The 19,470-nt window shown below is 41.7% G+C and overlaps 1 protein-coding gene across 4 annotated transcripts in view; it reads right to left on the bottom strand.

Annotated features, from left to right (window-relative positions):
- EIF4G1 (eukaryotic translation initiation factor 4 gamma 1) overlaps nt 1-19,470 on the bottom strand; it is an 81,134-nt gene that overhangs the window by 40,303 nt on the left and 21,361 nt on the right. The window contains exons 1-9 of one of the 4 annotated variants that reach the window (XM_088479707.1): nt 19,248-19,306; nt 12,188-12,284; nt 10,863-10,949; nt 9,332-9,352; nt 4,972-5,139; nt 4,737-4,833; nt 4,045-4,151; nt 832-924; nt 176-245 (exon numbers count right to left, since the gene is read on the bottom strand). In XM_088479707.1, coding sequence (XP_088335833.1) covers nt 176-245; nt 832-924; nt 4,045-4,151; nt 4,737-4,833; nt 4,972-5,139; nt 9,332-9,352; nt 10,863-10,949; nt 12,188-12,250 — 706 coding nt within the window. In that variant the 5' untranslated portion in view covers nt 12,251-12,284; nt 19,248-19,306. Of the gene's footprint in view, nt 1-175; nt 246-831; nt 925-4,044; nt 4,152-4,736; nt 4,834-4,971; nt 5,140-9,331; nt 9,353-10,862; nt 10,950-12,187; nt 12,285-14,642; nt 14,664-19,247; nt 19,307-19,470 lie in introns of those variants that run through there. The other 3 variants (XM_088479708.1, XM_088479706.1, XM_088479709.1) reach the window with 3 other exon arrangements.

Here is a 19,470-nt window from a genome sequence, read left to right as displayed (position 1 = left end):
CTAAACAGAATTCCCCATAGTGTCAGCCCTTGCTTTCCAGGTTGGATATGTAAGGCCACTTTAAGTCTTCAGGTAGAGTCAACATCCCTAAATGACATCACAACTCACTATGCACTGAACTCCGGGCACCATAAGTCAAAATAAAAAAACTACCATATTTTTTCTGTCTACTTACCTGGACGTACTACAATAGGCACATGGACACTCTCTCCATTCGCCTGAACTTCAGAGCCTGCACCTAGAGACTAAAGGATGAAATAAAATAAGACAGGATCCAGAATGTGGTCAGGATACCCGTGTGGGTCAATAAGCAGTCTTAGGAATCACTCCTAGCATACAAATCAGCTCTGTTCGACCTCACAGCAATACATTAGATTCTTCACTCACACAGTCTAGACAAAAAAACAAAAAGCCAAGCCTGAAGATTGTGCTGTCATAAGCAAAACAAATAGCAAATATCAGTCACAGTATTTGTGCGGAATTCCAGTTCCTCCGCACCACCTTCGCTTCTATCTCTCCCCTATCCTGCCTGGCTAACCCTGGCTTTTCTAGTTTGGTTAAATAGTTTGAGTCGATACTGTCACACCAATCTTAATTTACTTATTACCAAATACATTTTTAGACAACATAACTGCGCAAAAGTCTTAAAATTCAGGTATCACAGGTAATTGTAAAATAACAGACATCACACCAGAAATTCAGCCATTTTTTAATAACCCTAAATACTAACTAGTAAACCGTTAAAAAAAAACACTGGATCTAGCATTAGGTTGTGTAGAAAGAAAACCATGAAATCAGCTTCAGTGTTTGGGTGGTAAAAAGGGAACCTACCTGAGGAGGTGTTGGTGTGGATGATGTTCTTCCTCCAGATAATATTTCTTCCGTAACGTCTTTTCCTCCTTGGTTTGGATCTCTAATCCTTATCTAATGGATGAAGAGCATAACTCTGTTCAACTAAATAGGTTTTATGGCGATAGTCCATTTTCAGTCTAGACACCTTCTGACATGAGGAATTGAATTACTTTAAGCAAACTTCTTTGTTTTGTGACTTTTTTCAGATCAGAGACACACATAGGAAGAGATTAGACACTACACATACACTGTAAGGGAGAGGAAGGGAAGCCAAATCTTCCTGGACAGCAGCCAGGTTCCCAAATACCAAGCACAGGGTTGGTGCAGCAATTGAAAAGACAGAAGAAAACTCAGATGGCTTTATGAGAGACTGAGGTCATAAAAATGCTCCGTCACCAGGTTACTATGTGCACTGATACAGCACAAAAAAAAAAAAAAGAAATCACATGTTCAAACAAGCCATTTATGTGGACTCCCTATTCCGGCATGACCACCAGATAATCATTTTACTGACAGCACAGTTCACGTCTGCTTTGGCAAATAAGGAAAACAAAAACTTGTCAGGAAGAGAGAATAACTACACAAATAAGCAGACAAAATGGGAGAAAAGGAAAGTGTCGGCTATACAAGACAAATCAAGATAATAAACATGGTTGTGACTAGGACAGACAGTTTAGAGCAGTGTTGGCTAACCTTGACACTCCAGCTGTTGTGGAACTATATATCCCAGCATACCCTGCCACAGTTTTAGCATGCCCTAATAGCAAAACTGTAGCAGTGCATGCTGGGTTATGTAGTTCCATAACAGCTGGAGTGTCAAGGTTAGCCAACACTGGTTTAGAGGATAGGTCCTAGGTTTAACAGAAAGAAACTGAAGGCAGGCAAGCTACATCCCCAAAATAGAACAGACTAAACGAAGACTGAGGGTGGAGGCAATGCCAATCTAACTTTATACGTGAAGACTGCATGCTTACTATCTCATTAGGTTTGTTGTCTAAGTTGCTATGGGTGGGGTATAAATTGTAATTAATATGACTTTTCCTTGTAAATTCCCCAGTACTGAGTTATATTAAGGTCACCTTTACAGGCCTGTGCAATACTGAGCTCTGCCGCACCCAAAATTAATCTCCAGGCAGAGAATATATATGAACCTACAGACTATGGGCCTGATTCAGAGCCGCTTGTAAGCGGCCGCTCGTTCGCTCCGAGCGATGTTTGCCCAACTGCGCATGCGTACGGATCGTAATACGCATGCGCGAACCAGTCAGTGCGGCTGAAAATCGTTTGTTCGCTAAATAGCGAATGCCTGACAGAATGAGGCATATGTGGGTGGTAACAGGGGAAGGTGCTTGAAAACGGGGAGTGGAGATCCGAACGCAGGCGTGCCAAACGGTCAAAACGGGCGTTTTAAGGGTGTGCATAATTAATACAGCAGCGTCATTGACCACGTCACTGGGTTATTTTATAGCCAGAACTGCTCGCAAGATTGTGGTAGGAAAAACCAACCACGAGAATAGCGAGCAGTTCATACGCTGGTCGATGTACTCGATTAATCTAATAAATAGCGGACATGATGTAGAATGCGAGCGGCCAGGGGGCGTAGTTTTCCAAAAAACGACCGCAAGTTTTGTTCGCTCGTTCAGACCTAGAAGCGTGAACAGACCGCAAAGAGCGAACGGTTCATTTGAATAGCCACCCCTTTTTTCTGAACGAGCGAGCGCAAATAGCGTCTGGCTCTGAATCAGGCCCCATGTACACAAGGTGAAAACTGTACTCTTCTTGTCTTAAATTTAACATTTCATTGTAATTTTACTTTCATCTACCTAAACCCATACCGCACACTTCACCCTACCAGAGCTGCAGTGTTTTGGAACTCTTCATCCCCAAAATGGTATTGCAGCGTATGATCCCCCATTTAGCCACAACTGCATGACACTAGTATCATATTGCTATGTCACAGGTTCACACCTGCTTCATAAATCCAAAATATCTTAAGGTTTCTGGTTAGGAATAGTATTATTCTGCAGTGACATTGTGAATAACAAGCATGGTTTGTTATCAATTAAGTACCAAGTGTTTTGTTACAATATATGGGCACTGGTAAAACAGCTCAATTGCAATAGATACATTACACTAGTATTTAGTAATATTAACTGAATTTAAGGGGGGGCGGACGATTTAATTGCTTTTAGCACAGCTCTGATGTAATGGGCGCCCAACGGAGCAATTCAAATCCTCTGTTTGGGCGCAAAGAGTCGCGGGATCACACATTTCTGCTCGCACCCTTCTGAGGTGGTGAACGGAAATGTGGAATAGGTCCGTGGTTTGGGCCAGGACTTTACACGGGTTTAGCCAATTTACGCAGCTAAACCCTGTCTATTGGGTGAGACATGCTCAAAACGGCATGGGCGGCCCAAAACAATCAAATATTGCCCCCAAATATACCATTTCTTTAGACAGGAGATTGGGCGCTATATAACAATTGTATCGTCCCTAAGGTGGTCGAGATTGATTGTAAACCATGTAAGTGTGCAAGCTGATGCTAATAGTTATCTGATATGTTAGGTGCACACAGCCTAAATAAGTTTAAGATGTTTGATGGATATATTTCCAGTAGATTTTATTCAGCATTTAGCAATCCTCTGTTTCTACATTACAACGCAGAAACAAGCTTATTAAACAACTCAAACCATCACTTTTAAAACTATAACTGCACCTCCATCAGACGACCACCCATTTCTCCAGGGTTCCATTTTCTACGTAACACACCAAGGCGCTGTTTTGTACTGTAAAATGTGATCGCCACATACAAAATACAAGTGCTGCATCTTTGTTACCAGGTCTATAGTCTCAAAGCTACACATTTGAAGACTCAATAGACAGTACCGATTATACTATGCTACCAAGTATACTAGGACTAATTACCGAGTATTTCCTTTTTACTTCTATACAGAATAGCCCTGGAATTCCACACCTGATACATTGTCTGCTTGCATAAAACTTTTGTAATGAAAAGTTGTAAGAGTCTGGCACTTATTTGCACTAGAGCACAGTACATAGTTTTGGGGGAACCAATTAACACTAGACTATGTTCCAAAGCATATACAACAAAGTTGTTATCCTGCTATTTACTGTTCGGGGGAGGGCTAAATGCTTATGCCCAGTGATCTAGAAGTAGCCTCTTACACTTACCGTCTTTCGCTCTCTCTTTGGAGGAATAGCTTGCTGCTGATTAATCATCACTTGGGCACCCGGCACCCCAGGAGGAAACTGCTGCTGAGCAGGGTAATATGCTCCGGCTGAATAGACAGAAGGCAAAAATTACAACCACAACAAAGCAAACTTAAGAGAAACAAGGAACACATAGATAAAGAAATTCATACTTTACACATTAAACTATACCTCCAGGAGAGAAGATCCTCCAAAAATACAAAATAACTGACCTCTTCTTAAATCTTAATCCGTCATCAGTATCTAATCTACTCTTAACAAAATATTCGGTTTTGGCAGAGAAAAATAAAACCCAACCGACCCTGATATAATTAGACAAGTGTCACCCCAAAAGTGCAAACTCCAGCTGCCAAACATGCAGGCTAACGGCTGTGTATAACCGCTGCCCCCACTCATCATATAGAGAGTCTCTTCTGCATCCCAGCCACACTGAACTAAATATAGTCAACGCCTGATCATATAAACATCACGAAGGGGGAGGTGTGGAGAGCAGCTGGAGGGATCGCACAGTTACAGTACCTGTGACAAAGGGAGTTAGAGGCACCCACAAGTTTTCCAACATAAAAGCACAAATCAGCAAGAATGAAAACAAATAGGTTTTACTGGCTATGGAGACTTCTAGGGTACCTTTAAGAGGTTTTTGGGTTACTCACCATATGTGCCATATTCTGTGGGACTGGCACTGGGAAAAAAGCCAGGAGCACCAGGTTGCACTTGGTACTGCTGTGTGGGCATCACATAGGAGCGACCCTGCAATGGAGACAACAATATAGTATATTGCCATTAGATGATGTTGGGAAACAGGGAACCTGGTGTGGTAGAAAACAAAGTATATACATGCAATAGGTTTCATTTGGAGTAAAAAAAAAAAAAAAAAAACACACTCACCTGTCCTTGGATATAGTAGCCCTGGGATGGATAGGGCAATTGTGAGGGTATCATCATCACCTGGGAACCAGCAGGGTACACATGGGCAGGAGGCACTGCTCGGGCCGTTGGGCCACTCTGAACTCTGGTGGCGGTGCTAGGAGGCTGTGTCCTGCTTGGGTAGTAATGCTGCAGCAGAGAAAACAAAAAAAATAAATCAGATTACCTGCAAAGAATCTTATTTCCACACATTCGCTTTTGTCCAAAACTATACGGTGACATGAGCATCCCACCAATCTGTGACATGAACAGCCCGAAATATAAAATGTATCCAATAGTGAAGGGGGAGGAGGGGAGTCACAAAGATATGCATAAAAAGTTAACAGTAGTTAAGATACAGGAAATAGATCATTGTATTCAAAAGGAAAACTCCTCAAATAAATACTTCAAACAGACGCCACTAACATATAGATCTATAGCTCAATGCTTCAGGTGATTGCAAGGAAAGGATAATGAAAGAAGTCAGGGACGTGCAGTCACCTTCCCTGTCATATTACTGAGATTTGATATAAAAATTATTAGAATTATACAAAGCAGCTATTTATAACTTATAAACATCTTCTTTGTTTATTGTAATCATTTTTATAGTTAACCCTCACTAGCTTTGTGGAGCTCCTTGGGACTGCAGGGAGATGAGAGATGAGGCAGCAACATCTCAGCCTCTCTTCTGTATAGTGAGACACTGTTTTGCAGAGCTGGGGGCGAGGCCATAAGCTGAACAGAAAGAAGGCTAATAGAGGCATGCCTCTGAGTATGGGACTGTGCCTTGAGCACTCATGGACACCTTGGATGTGTCCATGAAGTGCACTGCAGTGTTTAGAGATCAGTAAGAAACATCAAGAGAAGATGCAGATAGGAGAGTGTCATGTGACCAGGAAGTGCACTGCATTGTTTAGAGCTCAGAAGTCAGTCAGCAACTACAAGAGAAGACACAATGATGCAGGTAGGAGATACAATGGACACTGAAGCTTAGAGTAGTGAGGCGAGATTTACAGTGAGTAGGGAGTGAGACAGGCACCCAGCACTCAGACCCATCTCCACGTGTGCTTCCCCAGCCATTCACCTCACATCACTGAAAACACACACACACATATATATATATATATAATATTTATTAATTAAAGTAGTGGCACTCATAGGACTTTGTAAAGCATCAAAGACGTGGTGTAATAACACCTAACACACAACAGGTACCTCCATGTGTTAGGTGTTATTACACCACGTCTTTGATGCTTTACAAAGTCCTGTGAGTGCCACTACTTTGGATCTGCTCATTTACTACCTACATTGGAGGCACCAGGCTGGATGTACCGTTTTAAGCATTGAGTGCCAGCATTTTTGTATTTTTGATAGAGAATATATATATATATATTTTTTTTTTCCCCACAACAGTTTTGAGAAGAAAATAATAATAAAAAAAAAAGCCATAGAAATGTGTCTGATCTTGTTTTATTAGTTTTTTGTTTAAATTTGTAAAGCGCAACAGAGTATACTGGCACTATGTAAGTCTCCCATATCCAAAATGCTTGGGACCACGGGTATTTTGAATATCTGAATATTCTGTATTTTGGAATACTTGCATACCATAATGAGATATCTTGGGAATGGGAATCTAAACACAGACTGCATTCTAAGTTTTATATAAACCTTATGCACACAGCCTGCAGGTAATATACAATATTTTCAATAATTTTGTGGCTCAAACAAAGTTTGTGTACATTGCACCATCAAAAAGCAAAGGTTTCACTATCTGTCATGTTAAAAAAAAAAAAATCTGTATTTTGGAATATTTGGCTATGGGAGAATCAACCAGTATATGATGAGATGATAAAACAAATAAAAAAATTAGCAAACAAACTCCCTTCCCCCTGGTGCAGCAGCTACAAATATAATAACAGAAGCAACCTTCCACCAACTACCAGTCAACAGCCCCGTGCCATTCTAGTGCTCATATAGCACCGGAATCGGAGATGTATAAACCCCAATTTCCCTTTTGTCTATCAAAATTAAGGATTTGCAGCAGTAAATGTTTGACAGCACCCAGGAAAAGACGCGTTGAAAGGTTCTAACTAAGAATCTTCTTTGCTACAATAACTATCATAATAAGCAAGGGAATGATATCTCGACTCATCCTCCCCAAAGCCCAGAGGTTCCTTGGTCAACAGTAGGTCACAGATTTTATTAACAATCACCACCACCTGATCCCAGAACCATCTAAGGCTGGGTACACGCTAATCGAGGTGTACCCAGCGCGATATTGTGAGCGGCGGGACCCGGCAATACCTTGCCAATAACGACTGCTCATTCGGCAGCATGGCCCCCACTATCACCCGTCGGACCTGCAAGCAGGTCCAACAAGTAACCATCAAACTGAGTTTTTGCCTGAAGGTAAGTTGTTTTAGCAGCGGAGGTTGGAACAGATTTATATTCTGTATACACTAAAATTAAAGCAGGCAGAGTCTGCTAATACACTGCTGAAATAATTTTTTCATATTTACAAATATACAAAATAATCTCCCCTCATGACAGATTTTGCCGCTTGTCAAATCAATAAGGAATTGGGGACGTGCTGCTGATTCTTATGTACATTATTCCTGCCATTTAGCTTCCAATATATTATGAAATTTAAGATGCGAGATAAGTGGGAGAGTAAAAGCCATTGACAGCAAGAACCCACATCTACTGAAGTGGACAAAGTACACCATATCAATGCATGACCTGATTTGGGCTATTCCCAAGTCTGAAAACTTAGGGAAGAATATATGTCTGAGGGAAGGGGATAATCTATGCTGGACAGAGTCCCATGGGCTGCAGAGAGACCAGTAAAATCCCCATCTGTAGGGTGATGTACCTTCCAGTAGTCAATTATGTAGGAGAGCAGCAAAATTTCATATCCCCAACACTGGCTGTTTAGGGGGATTTTTAGGATGGGAGAATTTGTCCAAGCAAAGGAGAGCCATCAGGTTGAAATCCCCTCCTACAATTAACTGTGGGCGATCCAATTGTTAGCATCAGCTGTGCTGGGCGCCTGATTGAGCAATTCAATTGTTGCTCCGTTCAGGCGCGAACAGCCGCCAGCATTTCTGCTCACCCCCTCCTTAGAAGGCGAGCAGAAATGTGCGATATGTCCGTGGTTTGTGCACCCAAATGGCACCCTAACCAGGACTTTAGAAAGGTTTAGCAGCTTTATGTGGCTAAACGCAGTCTAATTGGGTGTGACAAGCTCTATAATTAATGGGAGCCAAAAAAAAAAAAGAAACGCCCCCTGTGAATACGCAGAAGGATATAGTTAGGCTAATAGGCGCTGAATAAAAAAGGATCTTGAATAAGTGGTTGGGGCATGCAGATTACAAAGCACATTTCTCTGTCAATGCAGAGATTTCTCCAATTACAAAATTGACCTGCTAGGTCAGAACCCATACCCTCAAGGATAAGACATTTCCTGATCAGTATAACCACCCCCTTTGCTGTGGTATTATAAGAGACATGTGCCCCGGCTAAATACCCCAAAGAACACAGTTCTAAAGCCTCAGAGTCAGAAGTACATCTCCTGCAAGAATGCTACATCTACATTCATTTTCCACTTTATAGGAATTATTTCCACCAATGTTCCAAGAGAATATTTTTAATTGCGACATATCAGTGTGTCAAATGGGAATACAGAGACAAGAACCAAGCACAAAAGGAGAAAATAGCAGGGGAAGGAACATCTCTTCTCCTTTCATGTATGTTTAAAACAACTGAATGATTACAGTACAAGATTATTCCTAGACCTCTGAAAGATCTTTATGTATACTTTACGCCTGGGATATTTTGCCAACAAGGAGACCTGTGCCATTCCCAGATACTATCATCATAGGAAGTGTGTGTACCTAAAGCTGGGTACACACTGACAGATACATTGGCCAATCACAATTGATCGGCCAATGTATCTGCTGCCCATCGGGCAGTGTGTACCCGCGATATGTCGGTGAACGCCGGCGTTCACCGGCATATCGCATTGGCTCTGCTGCACAGCCGATGGGACAGATATGTCTGCAGACATATCTGTCCATCGGGAGGTGTGTAAGGGCAGTCAGTAGACCGCCCGTACACAGCAGCAGCTGCGAGGAGGGAGGTGGAACATGCCCCCCGTCCGCCGGGACACTCCCCCTGGTCAGCGGGACCTGCGGGCAGGCACAGATGATGGTTGTTCAGTGTGTACGAACCACCATCATCTGCAGATATATCTGAAGATCACTCACTCTGCAGATATATCTGTATAGTGTGTACCCACCATAAGAACAGCAATTAGATTGTGTAAGATAAGATGAAGCATTACCTGAATTGATCTGAATCCTGCCTGTTAGAAGCAGCAGCAGAAACAAAGGAAGAAGCAGAGGGTGGAAGGAGACAAACGTGAAAAATTACCAAAGAAGGGGCCATTGAGATATGAATATATGAGGGATATAAGATGCAGGTAATATAACAGCCAGGACAGAAGGTTCTCAATGCAAACATGTTAATGATGGAGAGCACACATTGGGGCTAAGCTGGAGCCAGAAACACATTGCAAAATGAAAAGTGATCATAGCTCAAAATAGGTTGTCTTAACCACAAATTTTAGGTATTTAACAGGGCAGGCTGAGAGGACGGCCAAATACCACATGTGCCCCATCTGGCACTACTAAAACACTGGTTAGGCAAATGTAAGAAAACTTTATATAAAAGCATAATGCATACAACTCCATTCAATAACAGATCTTCAAAATAATTAGATTAAGTTAAAAACAGGCTTATTTAAGGTAACAAACGTAAGCGCAAACCTAGACGTATTTGCTCCTAGCAGCTGCCCAATCCATATTGGAGGTTTAGGAGCTGCCAGAAATGTTTTTATCCAGTTTGCAAATAATGCCTAAAAGATGTATATTATCATTTTTGCCATGACATTTTAGTGCTGTGAACAGTCCATCACATGAATAAAACTGATATCTGCAAAACTTTATAGCTGTAAAACATAATCATTGCAGACTATAAGGACTAAAAGCTATTCTTAGCACTATTCGTAATAGACCATCAGAAGACTGCTATTTATATGGTGTTACCACATTTCACTGATGTAAATTCAGTCTGCTTCAAATATGTTACAAGCTTCAAAGATGCACTGGCAAAGGATGTGCAAGAGACTAGTTTTGTGTGGTAATACAGATATGTCCTCATACACCTAGCCTCAATACACCATGCAGCGCGTGATCCTGGGAGCGTGAACAGCCAAGGTCCAGTGTGGCTCAGCTTCAGCCATTAGCAGGTTATTTGGTGTCTTTTTCACCCGAAAATGCATCTCAGTCCGAATCAGATGCAATAAACCGCTTCCCGTGACTGAACGGATTCATTTGATATGCAACACTTGTATATCTGTAAGCATCAGAGTCTGTATACGAGGCACCACAGAACATGTTGTGAAAAAAAAAAAAGCCACGACTGCTGCACCGTAGCATTTCCTATACAGATTCAGACTTATTCCCACACACAGATATAATTAATCGGTGCAATCTTGGGAAGCAGTTTATCCACATCGCATGGCAACGAAGACACTTTTTCTGGTGAAAAAGATGCCCAGCGCAAGACATATCACGCTGGACCTGGCGCAACAGTAACAGTGCATGAGGTCACATCTGTATACTCATCCTGTATGGACTAGATTTTCAGTAATAAATTAAAAAGTGTGATTATCCAAAAACATACTAGCTCTCCATTAACATGACAAAGTTTGTGAAAAGCATTCCTTCTAAAAATAAGTACCACACATGAAGGACAATTTCCTTTCATTTTCAATAGAGCAGCTTTTAATCACCAGTGTATAGGTCACATACCTGTCGAGGTTGAGATTGTGTATTCATTTGTGGGGTCTGTGGAGGCCCAAACACCACAGGGGCCGTAGGTGCAGACGGGTATGTTGACTAAGAAGAAGATGGAATGAAAAAAGGTAATTAAGGCATGCAAATAATCCTATTATGCACATTGTACATACATACTGATTACAGAACGCTCTCATGTTGCCAAAATAGAACACCGCAATTTTAGAGTGTGAAATTGAAGTCACGTTGGGTACGTTTTCTGTGTTTGAGGTATGGTTGCAGAAATCACCTTTGCGGGGCCAATTTAATTCAACGCGATGGGCTGCTGGCATCACAAGTTTTGTAAAGTCGGCACTACCGTAACTGGCTGTCACACACATAGTCAGGCAACAGGGCCCAGTGACAAACCGTATAGAATTAAATGACCCCTTTAGGACCAGTCAAAACCTAAACCCTGAATTCTAAGGGACGATTCAATTGTTTTAGCTGTGGCTATTTTTTTGGGACGGAAATAAGTCGACGGGTGTGTTTGGGCACTCACAGCAGAACTTAAGACGGGGTAAGTCGCTATACGCAGCTAAACCCCGTGCTTTTGGGTGCACAGGCACCCGGATGAAGCAACAATTGAACTCCATCGGGGCCAATTATGCTCAAAAACATTTGAATCGCACCCTAAGAATAACATTTCATTAAGCAATTATAGCCTTAACAGCGCTTTTTGATGTATTCTTACTCCAAGCCTGATGGCATTTTAAATCACATTATGCCATTTTGAACCATTACTAGCTTGACAGGCACTAGTTCAGTAATAGTATCTGCCACTCCTCCATATGGCAGGCAGACTGTTGTGTAAGGAGGTTATACTCCTCACACTGCCAGAAAAACTGCTGTCTGCACTGGGGAATAGCTACGCATAGTGCTTAGGGGCGTAACAGCATATGCACACAATGACCGGCTATTACACAGAAGGGTGGAGAGGGGAGGGAGCATACTGTAATTTCATTTCATGGAATCAGGCACCGCATTTATGTATTTGTCGCACATTTTATTTAAATCAGGTTTATTAGACTTCCATAGACCACAAGTTATCTTTAGCGCATACAGTACATTTATAAAAAGGATGTCTGCCCTCACTTCTAACTAACAAGCAGTTTTACTTGGGCCGTGTAAACTTGTGCGATCACCCAGGATCAGCATGAGGAGTCTTCTTTGTAACAAAGCAGCTGATATTGTTAGAGCACAAGGCGGAAAATAAAGAACGGTGATTACTAAAGACAGAAATGATAATTAGCAGCTGCCTTTAGCCTGTAAACCATTCATCCCAAGCTTAGAATGTGTACCTGTGGGAGTCCAGGGGAAGGGGCAGTAGGGGGTCCTCCTATAGGCTGTGTGGTTTTGCTCATCTCATGTGCTGCTTCATAGGGTCCCCCACAAGGTCTAAAAAGAAATGAAACACATAATAAAAAGGCCATCATTGATACACACAGGCAGACATACTATAGACTGCATATTAACAGAAGTGGCTAACAGGATAACAAATGTGCAGTCAGCGGAAAGTTTGGTTTTCTTAAATACACAATGCCTGGGAATCCTAAACTAGGACAAACTACATCAGAGCAAAAAAGTTCAAAAGTACAAAGCTGAAAAAACCTGGCACATCTTACAAAAGTGTCCTGCCCAGAAAAAGGCCAGACACCCTACTAAGCTGGGGAAGCCAAAAAAAAAAAATAAAAAAATCATACATGAATACACCTATATACTGATAACTATACTCGGAGAAGACATGCCAATACAATACAGCTAGACCATGAAATAGTGAAATTGTAGATGCCAAAAAACAAAATGAAAGCCGGGTAATACAAAACAAACCGTGTAGACAGAACCATCATGCCAGGACCTGTGTCACACTTTACACAATGACGGGGTGAAAAAGCCACTTTTACTTACTATTAACTAGTTAAAGAAAGAAAATACAACTTCCGATTGATCAATTTTGACTAGCAAATGCTACACAGAACTCTAGGTTATACCACAAAGCAAAATTCAGGGTCCAGGGTAATTTAACACAATACATTTATCCCAACAAAAAGACACCTGTAATTAATAACTTACAGCAATCATTGTAAGTGTCACAAGCTATAACAAACAAATCTTGCAATATTGCATGGGGGAGTGGAAGGTGGTTGCAGGGAGGGCGGCATGCGGCACGTATATGTCACCTGTTGGCCATCATCAAAATGGACATTTGTAGATATGAACTATGAAGGAAAATACGTTGCCCGGTATTACTCTGCTGCTCTGTATAAAAGTATTTTCTTGGAGGGTGAGGATGGGCACCTGGACTGCACACCCTTATTTTAAACATAAAGAGGGTGATTCAATTGCTTTTTTAAAGACATCCTAATTAATGGGTGCTCAATGTTGCAAATCAATTGTTTTTCCGTGCCCATTAATTATCGTACTTGTTGAGCCTAATTAGACCGTTGTTCGGACACCCAAACCACAGACTTATCGCACATTTCTGCTCACCACCTCAGGAGGCAGCAAGCAGAAATGCCAGTCGCTATCGCACCGGAACAACTGAATTGCTTTGTCAGGCGCCCATCACTGACAGCTACTGGCGCAAACAATTGAATTTCCCCCAAGAGGTGCTACCATGCTGAAACTTCGTGCCATACAGAAAAAGAATATTCAGGTGCACCCTAAGCACTAAAGCAGCGATTCCAAAACTGGGGCTGCCTGTCCTGTGCGTGACTGGCAGGTGGCGCTTCCAATGGGAAGCCACCTCCAGTCACAGTGTAGCCAACGCAGTCACGGACTGCACGCTCTCACTGAAGTGGCCGATTTTACTAGGGGGGCTGCAACCTCGCAGCCCCTAGGTAAAATCTGCCACTGCTTTTAATACTTGAGAGAAAATATAACTTTTAATAGTCAATTTAAAAAAGTTTAGCTACCATTAAAACACAAGCAAATACAAAATGTTCTTAGAAATTGAAATAGAACAACATTTCTGTATTTTATACAAAATCGTAACTTCAGATAACAATGTTGCCTATATAGAGGCACTTGCAGGAGTGCCATGGGTTGGTGGTCCAGGACTAAATTGATTTATGGTCAATATAACAGGAAAAATAAGTGATAGTGGCTGCCAATCATAAAATATGTGGACAAATAGAAGCTCAACCCTGTCCACAACCACATAACTGACCTAAGGAGGTCATCAAAATTCAAGTTACTTCATTTAAGCATTTTTGCTGAACTTCTCAATAAGACACTTTTGGCCTAGGGGACTGTGGAAATGCTGAAACCCTGGGGCGCCATGATGTAAGAAAGTTTGGGAACCATTGCACTGAAGTATTTTCTTCCCACTCCATTACAGAAAGCTACAGCTCCTAGCACATGTCCTGATGGAGATACATAATACATACACATGAAACTATGGAGTGTTCATTGGTCCATTTCAAAAAACAAGCAGCATAATTAACAGATGTACAGGAGTTGCTACTGTCACAGCTGCACTGCTATGCATCATACAATACAAAGGACTCTGAATATTAAAGTACAAACACATCAAGCAATAAAGATCTGTACTGCACAGAACAACATTATTTCACTTTATTACACAAACTTGCTTAAGCAATTCCAGGTAACAAGAGTCAACCACTACAATGGTGCATAAAAGGAGGGGAACTTGTCTGCATATCTTGTTCTGTTACCTCCTAACACACAAACTGGATTTCAAGGACGGGGCTATTGACCTGCACGCAGCGTGATAAAAAGGCAGTGTATACGCACTGTCAGTTTTCCACAGCTGTAGTAAGGAACTGCTCCATACTGTAGAAATGGACAGCCTGAGAACATGACGGCTTTCATCGGTATGATGGAACCTGAATTAAAAGACAGGACACACTTTTTGTGGTCATGCATCACGTGAGAACGCCCATTTGTACAAGCTGTATATTTATTCCTAAGTATAAAAGAAATCCCTACCTGTTCCATTACCAAACTCTGTCCCTATTCCCTCTATCTATCCAAAACTGCAGGAACAAATCTAACCGGAAGCACTTTTATGGCATCTGTGTGAAAGAGAAGTGGCCAGTTATGGAGCTTTACTCCACAACAGACCTGTCATTGTACAATGATAAGTTTCTGGGTTCCGTAAGTATAGGATGTTGCATGGGGAAACCAAATTATTATTAGGAGCAGGCAAGAAGCACATAGTCATGCTAATGATGGAGGCCAGAAGTGCAGTTCCACCCGGAGACATCTTTTGACAGTATAGGGAAACACCTCACCCACACATGGTAATGTAACATGAATGGCTGCCATTGTGTAAGAAAAGTTGTAACATTTGTAAACAAAGGAGAATGTAACCACAAAAGCAATAATGGACACAGACTTACAAAGTTCTCCTTTTCAAAGAAAGTTACTTAACTATCTTTTAGATTGAATTTGTCACATGTAACAATTATAGGCCATGTACACTTCACATTATCAACAGTAAATGTAATTAAAGCAATTTACTAATAGGATTATTAACACTCATGAGATCAATATAATGGGTGGAATTCAATTGTTTTGGCGCGCCCGATCTCCCATTTAAAGTGACGGGCGATCGCGGGGCGCTATTCAATTGTGCTGATCGCACCCATAGATGTTGGGTTAAGCTGTGTAAAATGGCTACCCCCGAAAAAAGTGCTGGGCGCTAGAGGAGCGAGCTGAAATGGTGCGCCCGCAGCTGATCGCGCCCGACAGGAGCATCAATTGAATAGCTCCGTTGGGTGCGAAGGGGGCTGGAAACAATTGAATTCCGCCCAATGATTGAAAATTAGAACACAGAAGCATAAAGCAAATATTTCAGAACTGCACGGTGGGGGTGGGAGGTTAGTAAAATTGATATTTAAATGGAAATCCTCCTTAAGGTGAAATAAAGGTAGCCGTTACATCCATTGCATATGTAACGGCAACAGAATGGTCCATATAATAATGGCCATTTGTTTTACTATACACAGAAGACTAGTTCAAATAAAGAGTATCAGTGCCCGGAAGAAGTAGTTAGCATTAAGGGCCTGATTCAGCTTTGGAAATGGGGTCTATTTACTAAGCAGTGTTAGGAGACAGAGTGAAAAGTGATAAGGTTCCAGCCAATCAGCTCCCAACTGTCATTTTTCAAACGCAGCCTGTGAGATGACAGTTGGGAGCTGATTGGCTGGCACCTTATCACTTTTCACTCTGTCTCCTAACACTGCTTAGTAAATAGACCCCAGAGAGAGAAACACCACCTAACTGATCGTCTTGGTGACACCAGGCTGCACTGCAGGTGGGGCATGTAAAATGTGCAGAGATTTAGATATGGGAGGAGTGTTTTCAAACAGATATCCAAATTGTAGAGTAATAATAAAGCTGTGCAGTATTTGTGAGCTACATGCAAAAGCAGCCAGCATTTACCCTACATGCAAAATAAAATGTATGTATTTACACCCCTTGCATTGCAACATGGTTTGTCCAGGTTCACAGTTAAGTGCCAATTCCCAAAGCTGAATCAGGCTCTAAGTCCTTTTGTAGCCCCAACTTAGTCGCTGAACAACTCTACGCCCATTTAAACATCATTCAGCATTATTATATATTCTAGGTTTGCCCTATTACCTCTGTTTATTACCCATTTGTATTGTATTACTCTGATTCCGATTGTAAAGTGCAAAGAAACATGCTGATGCTATATAAGTAAGAATAATGTCACAGACAAACTTCCAACATCAGATCACAGATCTATAATACATTTGTGTTTTATTTATTTTTAAACACTTGGAAGATATCTTAAAATGTGCCTTTTAATTCATAACCATAATTTTCTGCTTCAGGACAGCAGTGAGACTAATACAGGGGTCTTCAAACTTGGCCCTCCAGATGCTGTGGAACTACACATCCCTGCATGCACTGCACATAGTTTTAGCATGCTGTTATATCAAAAAGGTGGCAGTGCATGCTGGGATGTGTAGTTCCACAGCAGCTGGAGGGCCAAGTTTGAAGACCCCTGGACTAATACAATCTTCATTCATTTCTCAACCACCAGGTAAAAAACAGCACTGAAGGGTCATGGAGAGAATTTATTTATTATCAGTTATTTATATAGCGCACACATATTCTGCAGCGCTTTCCAGAGAATATTTGGCCATTCACATCAGTCCCTGCCCCAGTGGAGCTTACAATCTATATTCCCTACCACATGCTCACACACTAGGGTTAATTTTGTTGGGAGACAATTAGCCTACCAGTATATTTTTGGAGAATATTCCTTTATTGGGGAAAAAAGGTCTGCAAAAGGCAAACCTAAAAGGTAATATATTAAGGGAAGCTTAGAGAGGTATATATAGTAACTTTCTAAATTGTGCAATCTATATAAACTTAAATATAGTTAGGAGATGCATTAAAGAAGAATGAATAGCTAATAACAAACATACAACCATTACAGGGTAACCAAACTTCATTTATTCCTGTTGATTTATGGTAAAGTGTAATATAAAGGTAAAAAACTACAACACACAACAAGCACACTGACCAATAACTGTATAGCAAAATACTTGTATTATTCACAGAAGTAAAGCCATATAATAACAGATCTAACGTTATACTACAATCTCTAGCATTGTGCTAATACAGGTAATGCTATGTTCACAGCTGCAGGAGGTATACAATTGGCACTATGCTTATCTACATAAACATACAAATTATCCTTTACTGGCAATGTAGCCAGTACAGAAAGGTAACAGTAGTAAACCGACATGTAAAACGAGAACTATCCATCTACACGGAAAATACATAAAACCTTGCAGGAATATGATTAGTTGTAGCTGCACACCAGCAAAATTTGAATTGTTGTTTATATAGTAAACAAATTTTATGACACATTTGCACAGTTCAGGGTCACCACAAAATAAGGCCCTGCTCACATCAGAGAACAAAATACACATGCAATGCAAACATGCCAGGGAAAGAAAACAAGTGTGCAAATACTTATACACTTACATTAGCAGCATGCAGAGGTCTGGATCTTCTGAACTCTACTGTATAATGGTGGCTGGTGTGATCGCACCCATACCATGAAAGCTGATAAAGGCCCAACCCTTCCCCCAAATCAGCCACTAAGAGTACTGTCCAGCCTACTGATAACATTTGGGAGGAGATGTAGTTGGGGTATTTCATTGCATATGAAAAGGGCAGCAGGATATGCACAGATGGCTCCCACCCCCATCCAAAACAAACATTTCATGGAGAATCTTCCATCCAACAGAACAGGCAAAGAAACAGCCCCCTCCCATGAGAACATGAGTATACACTGAGTGGAATGTTTAAAAATGGAACTCAAAAATGGCATCAAATTAATATTTTCCCCTTAAGGCCAAGAAGCCACTTGTATTGCATTGGCCCATCTCCTCCCAAATGTTATCAGTGTACAGTATCACTGTAAAGCTGCTTCAAAGCCTGTGTGTGGGAAATAAATTATGAAAAATTAAACATATGCTAGTAGCAAAGGCTGAGTGGTATGGTGACGATAGAAAATGATTTCTAGTGCTACACCTATTTCCTTGCCAATAGTGGTAAAAAAAATAAAAATTATATATATATATATATATATATATATATATATATATATATATTAGTGTTCCTTCTAGCTCCGGCGGGAGGCAGGGCGCCGGAGCTAGAGAGGGCATGCCCGCGCGCCGAAGGCGCGTGCGCGTCTGAGAAGGGGGCGCGGTCATCGGAAAAGGGGGCGTGTCTATAAGACGCGTCCCCTTTTCGTCACTCTTGGGGGCGTGCCCGGCACTTACGGACACGCCGGGCAGCCCCCAAGCCCTGCGTCTATTCTCCGGCGGTGACCGGGTCACCGCATGTTTCTCCACCCGCGGGACACTGCGTCCCGCGGGTGAGAACGGCTCCCGCAGGCTGTGAGGGCAGGGCGCTTTTTGCCCTCCTGCTGGAGGGCAGGGTGCTTTTTGCCCTCCAGAAGGAGGGCAGGGCGCCGTGCCCCGCTAAGACAGCCTAGCGGGAACGCTATATACACATATATATATATATATATATATACACACACACACACACACACACACAAATACATATACACATACTACTAAACTATAAAGGGGGGGGGGGGGAATTCAATTCAGTGAGCTGTTGATATTGCCGGGAAGGAGTGAAGGAGCTCACAGCGCTACTCAATTCAGTGCACGGTTTAGTCTGACAGAAGAATTTAGTTGTGAGAACCCTCATTCTCCAACTAACGTGCCAGCCGCGAGGCTGTTATCGTTGCACTAAGCCGCAAAACAGACTTGCGCCCAGCATCTCAAGCTCAGTTAGCGCACCCAAACAGTAGTTTGCGTCACCAAAATCCAGACTTCTCACCGATTTCTGTTCACCACTTCAACAGGGTGCAAGCAGTAATCATGCTACCGAGCCAGTCAGCAGGAACAATTGAATAGCTGCCGTCGGGCACGCAATACTGCTACGGGCGACGAAAACAATTGCATCCCCCCCTATAAATGAGGAGAGATTAACATTAAATAATGGACAATCAATTACAAAAGATATATATATATAAAAAAAAGTTTAAGCATGTACATAAGGA

The sequence above is a fragment of the Taudactylus pleione genome, unplaced genomic scaffold, assembly GCF_031769625.1.
Source record: "Taudactylus pleione unplaced genomic scaffold, aTauple2 ptg000244l, whole genome shotgun sequence".
Taxonomy (NCBI): domain Eukaryota; kingdom Metazoa; phylum Chordata; class Amphibia; order Anura; family Myobatrachidae; genus Taudactylus; species Taudactylus pleione.
The sequence above is the reverse complement of the archived record's forward strand: the minus strand, read 5'-3'. Positions and strand labels throughout refer to the sequence as shown.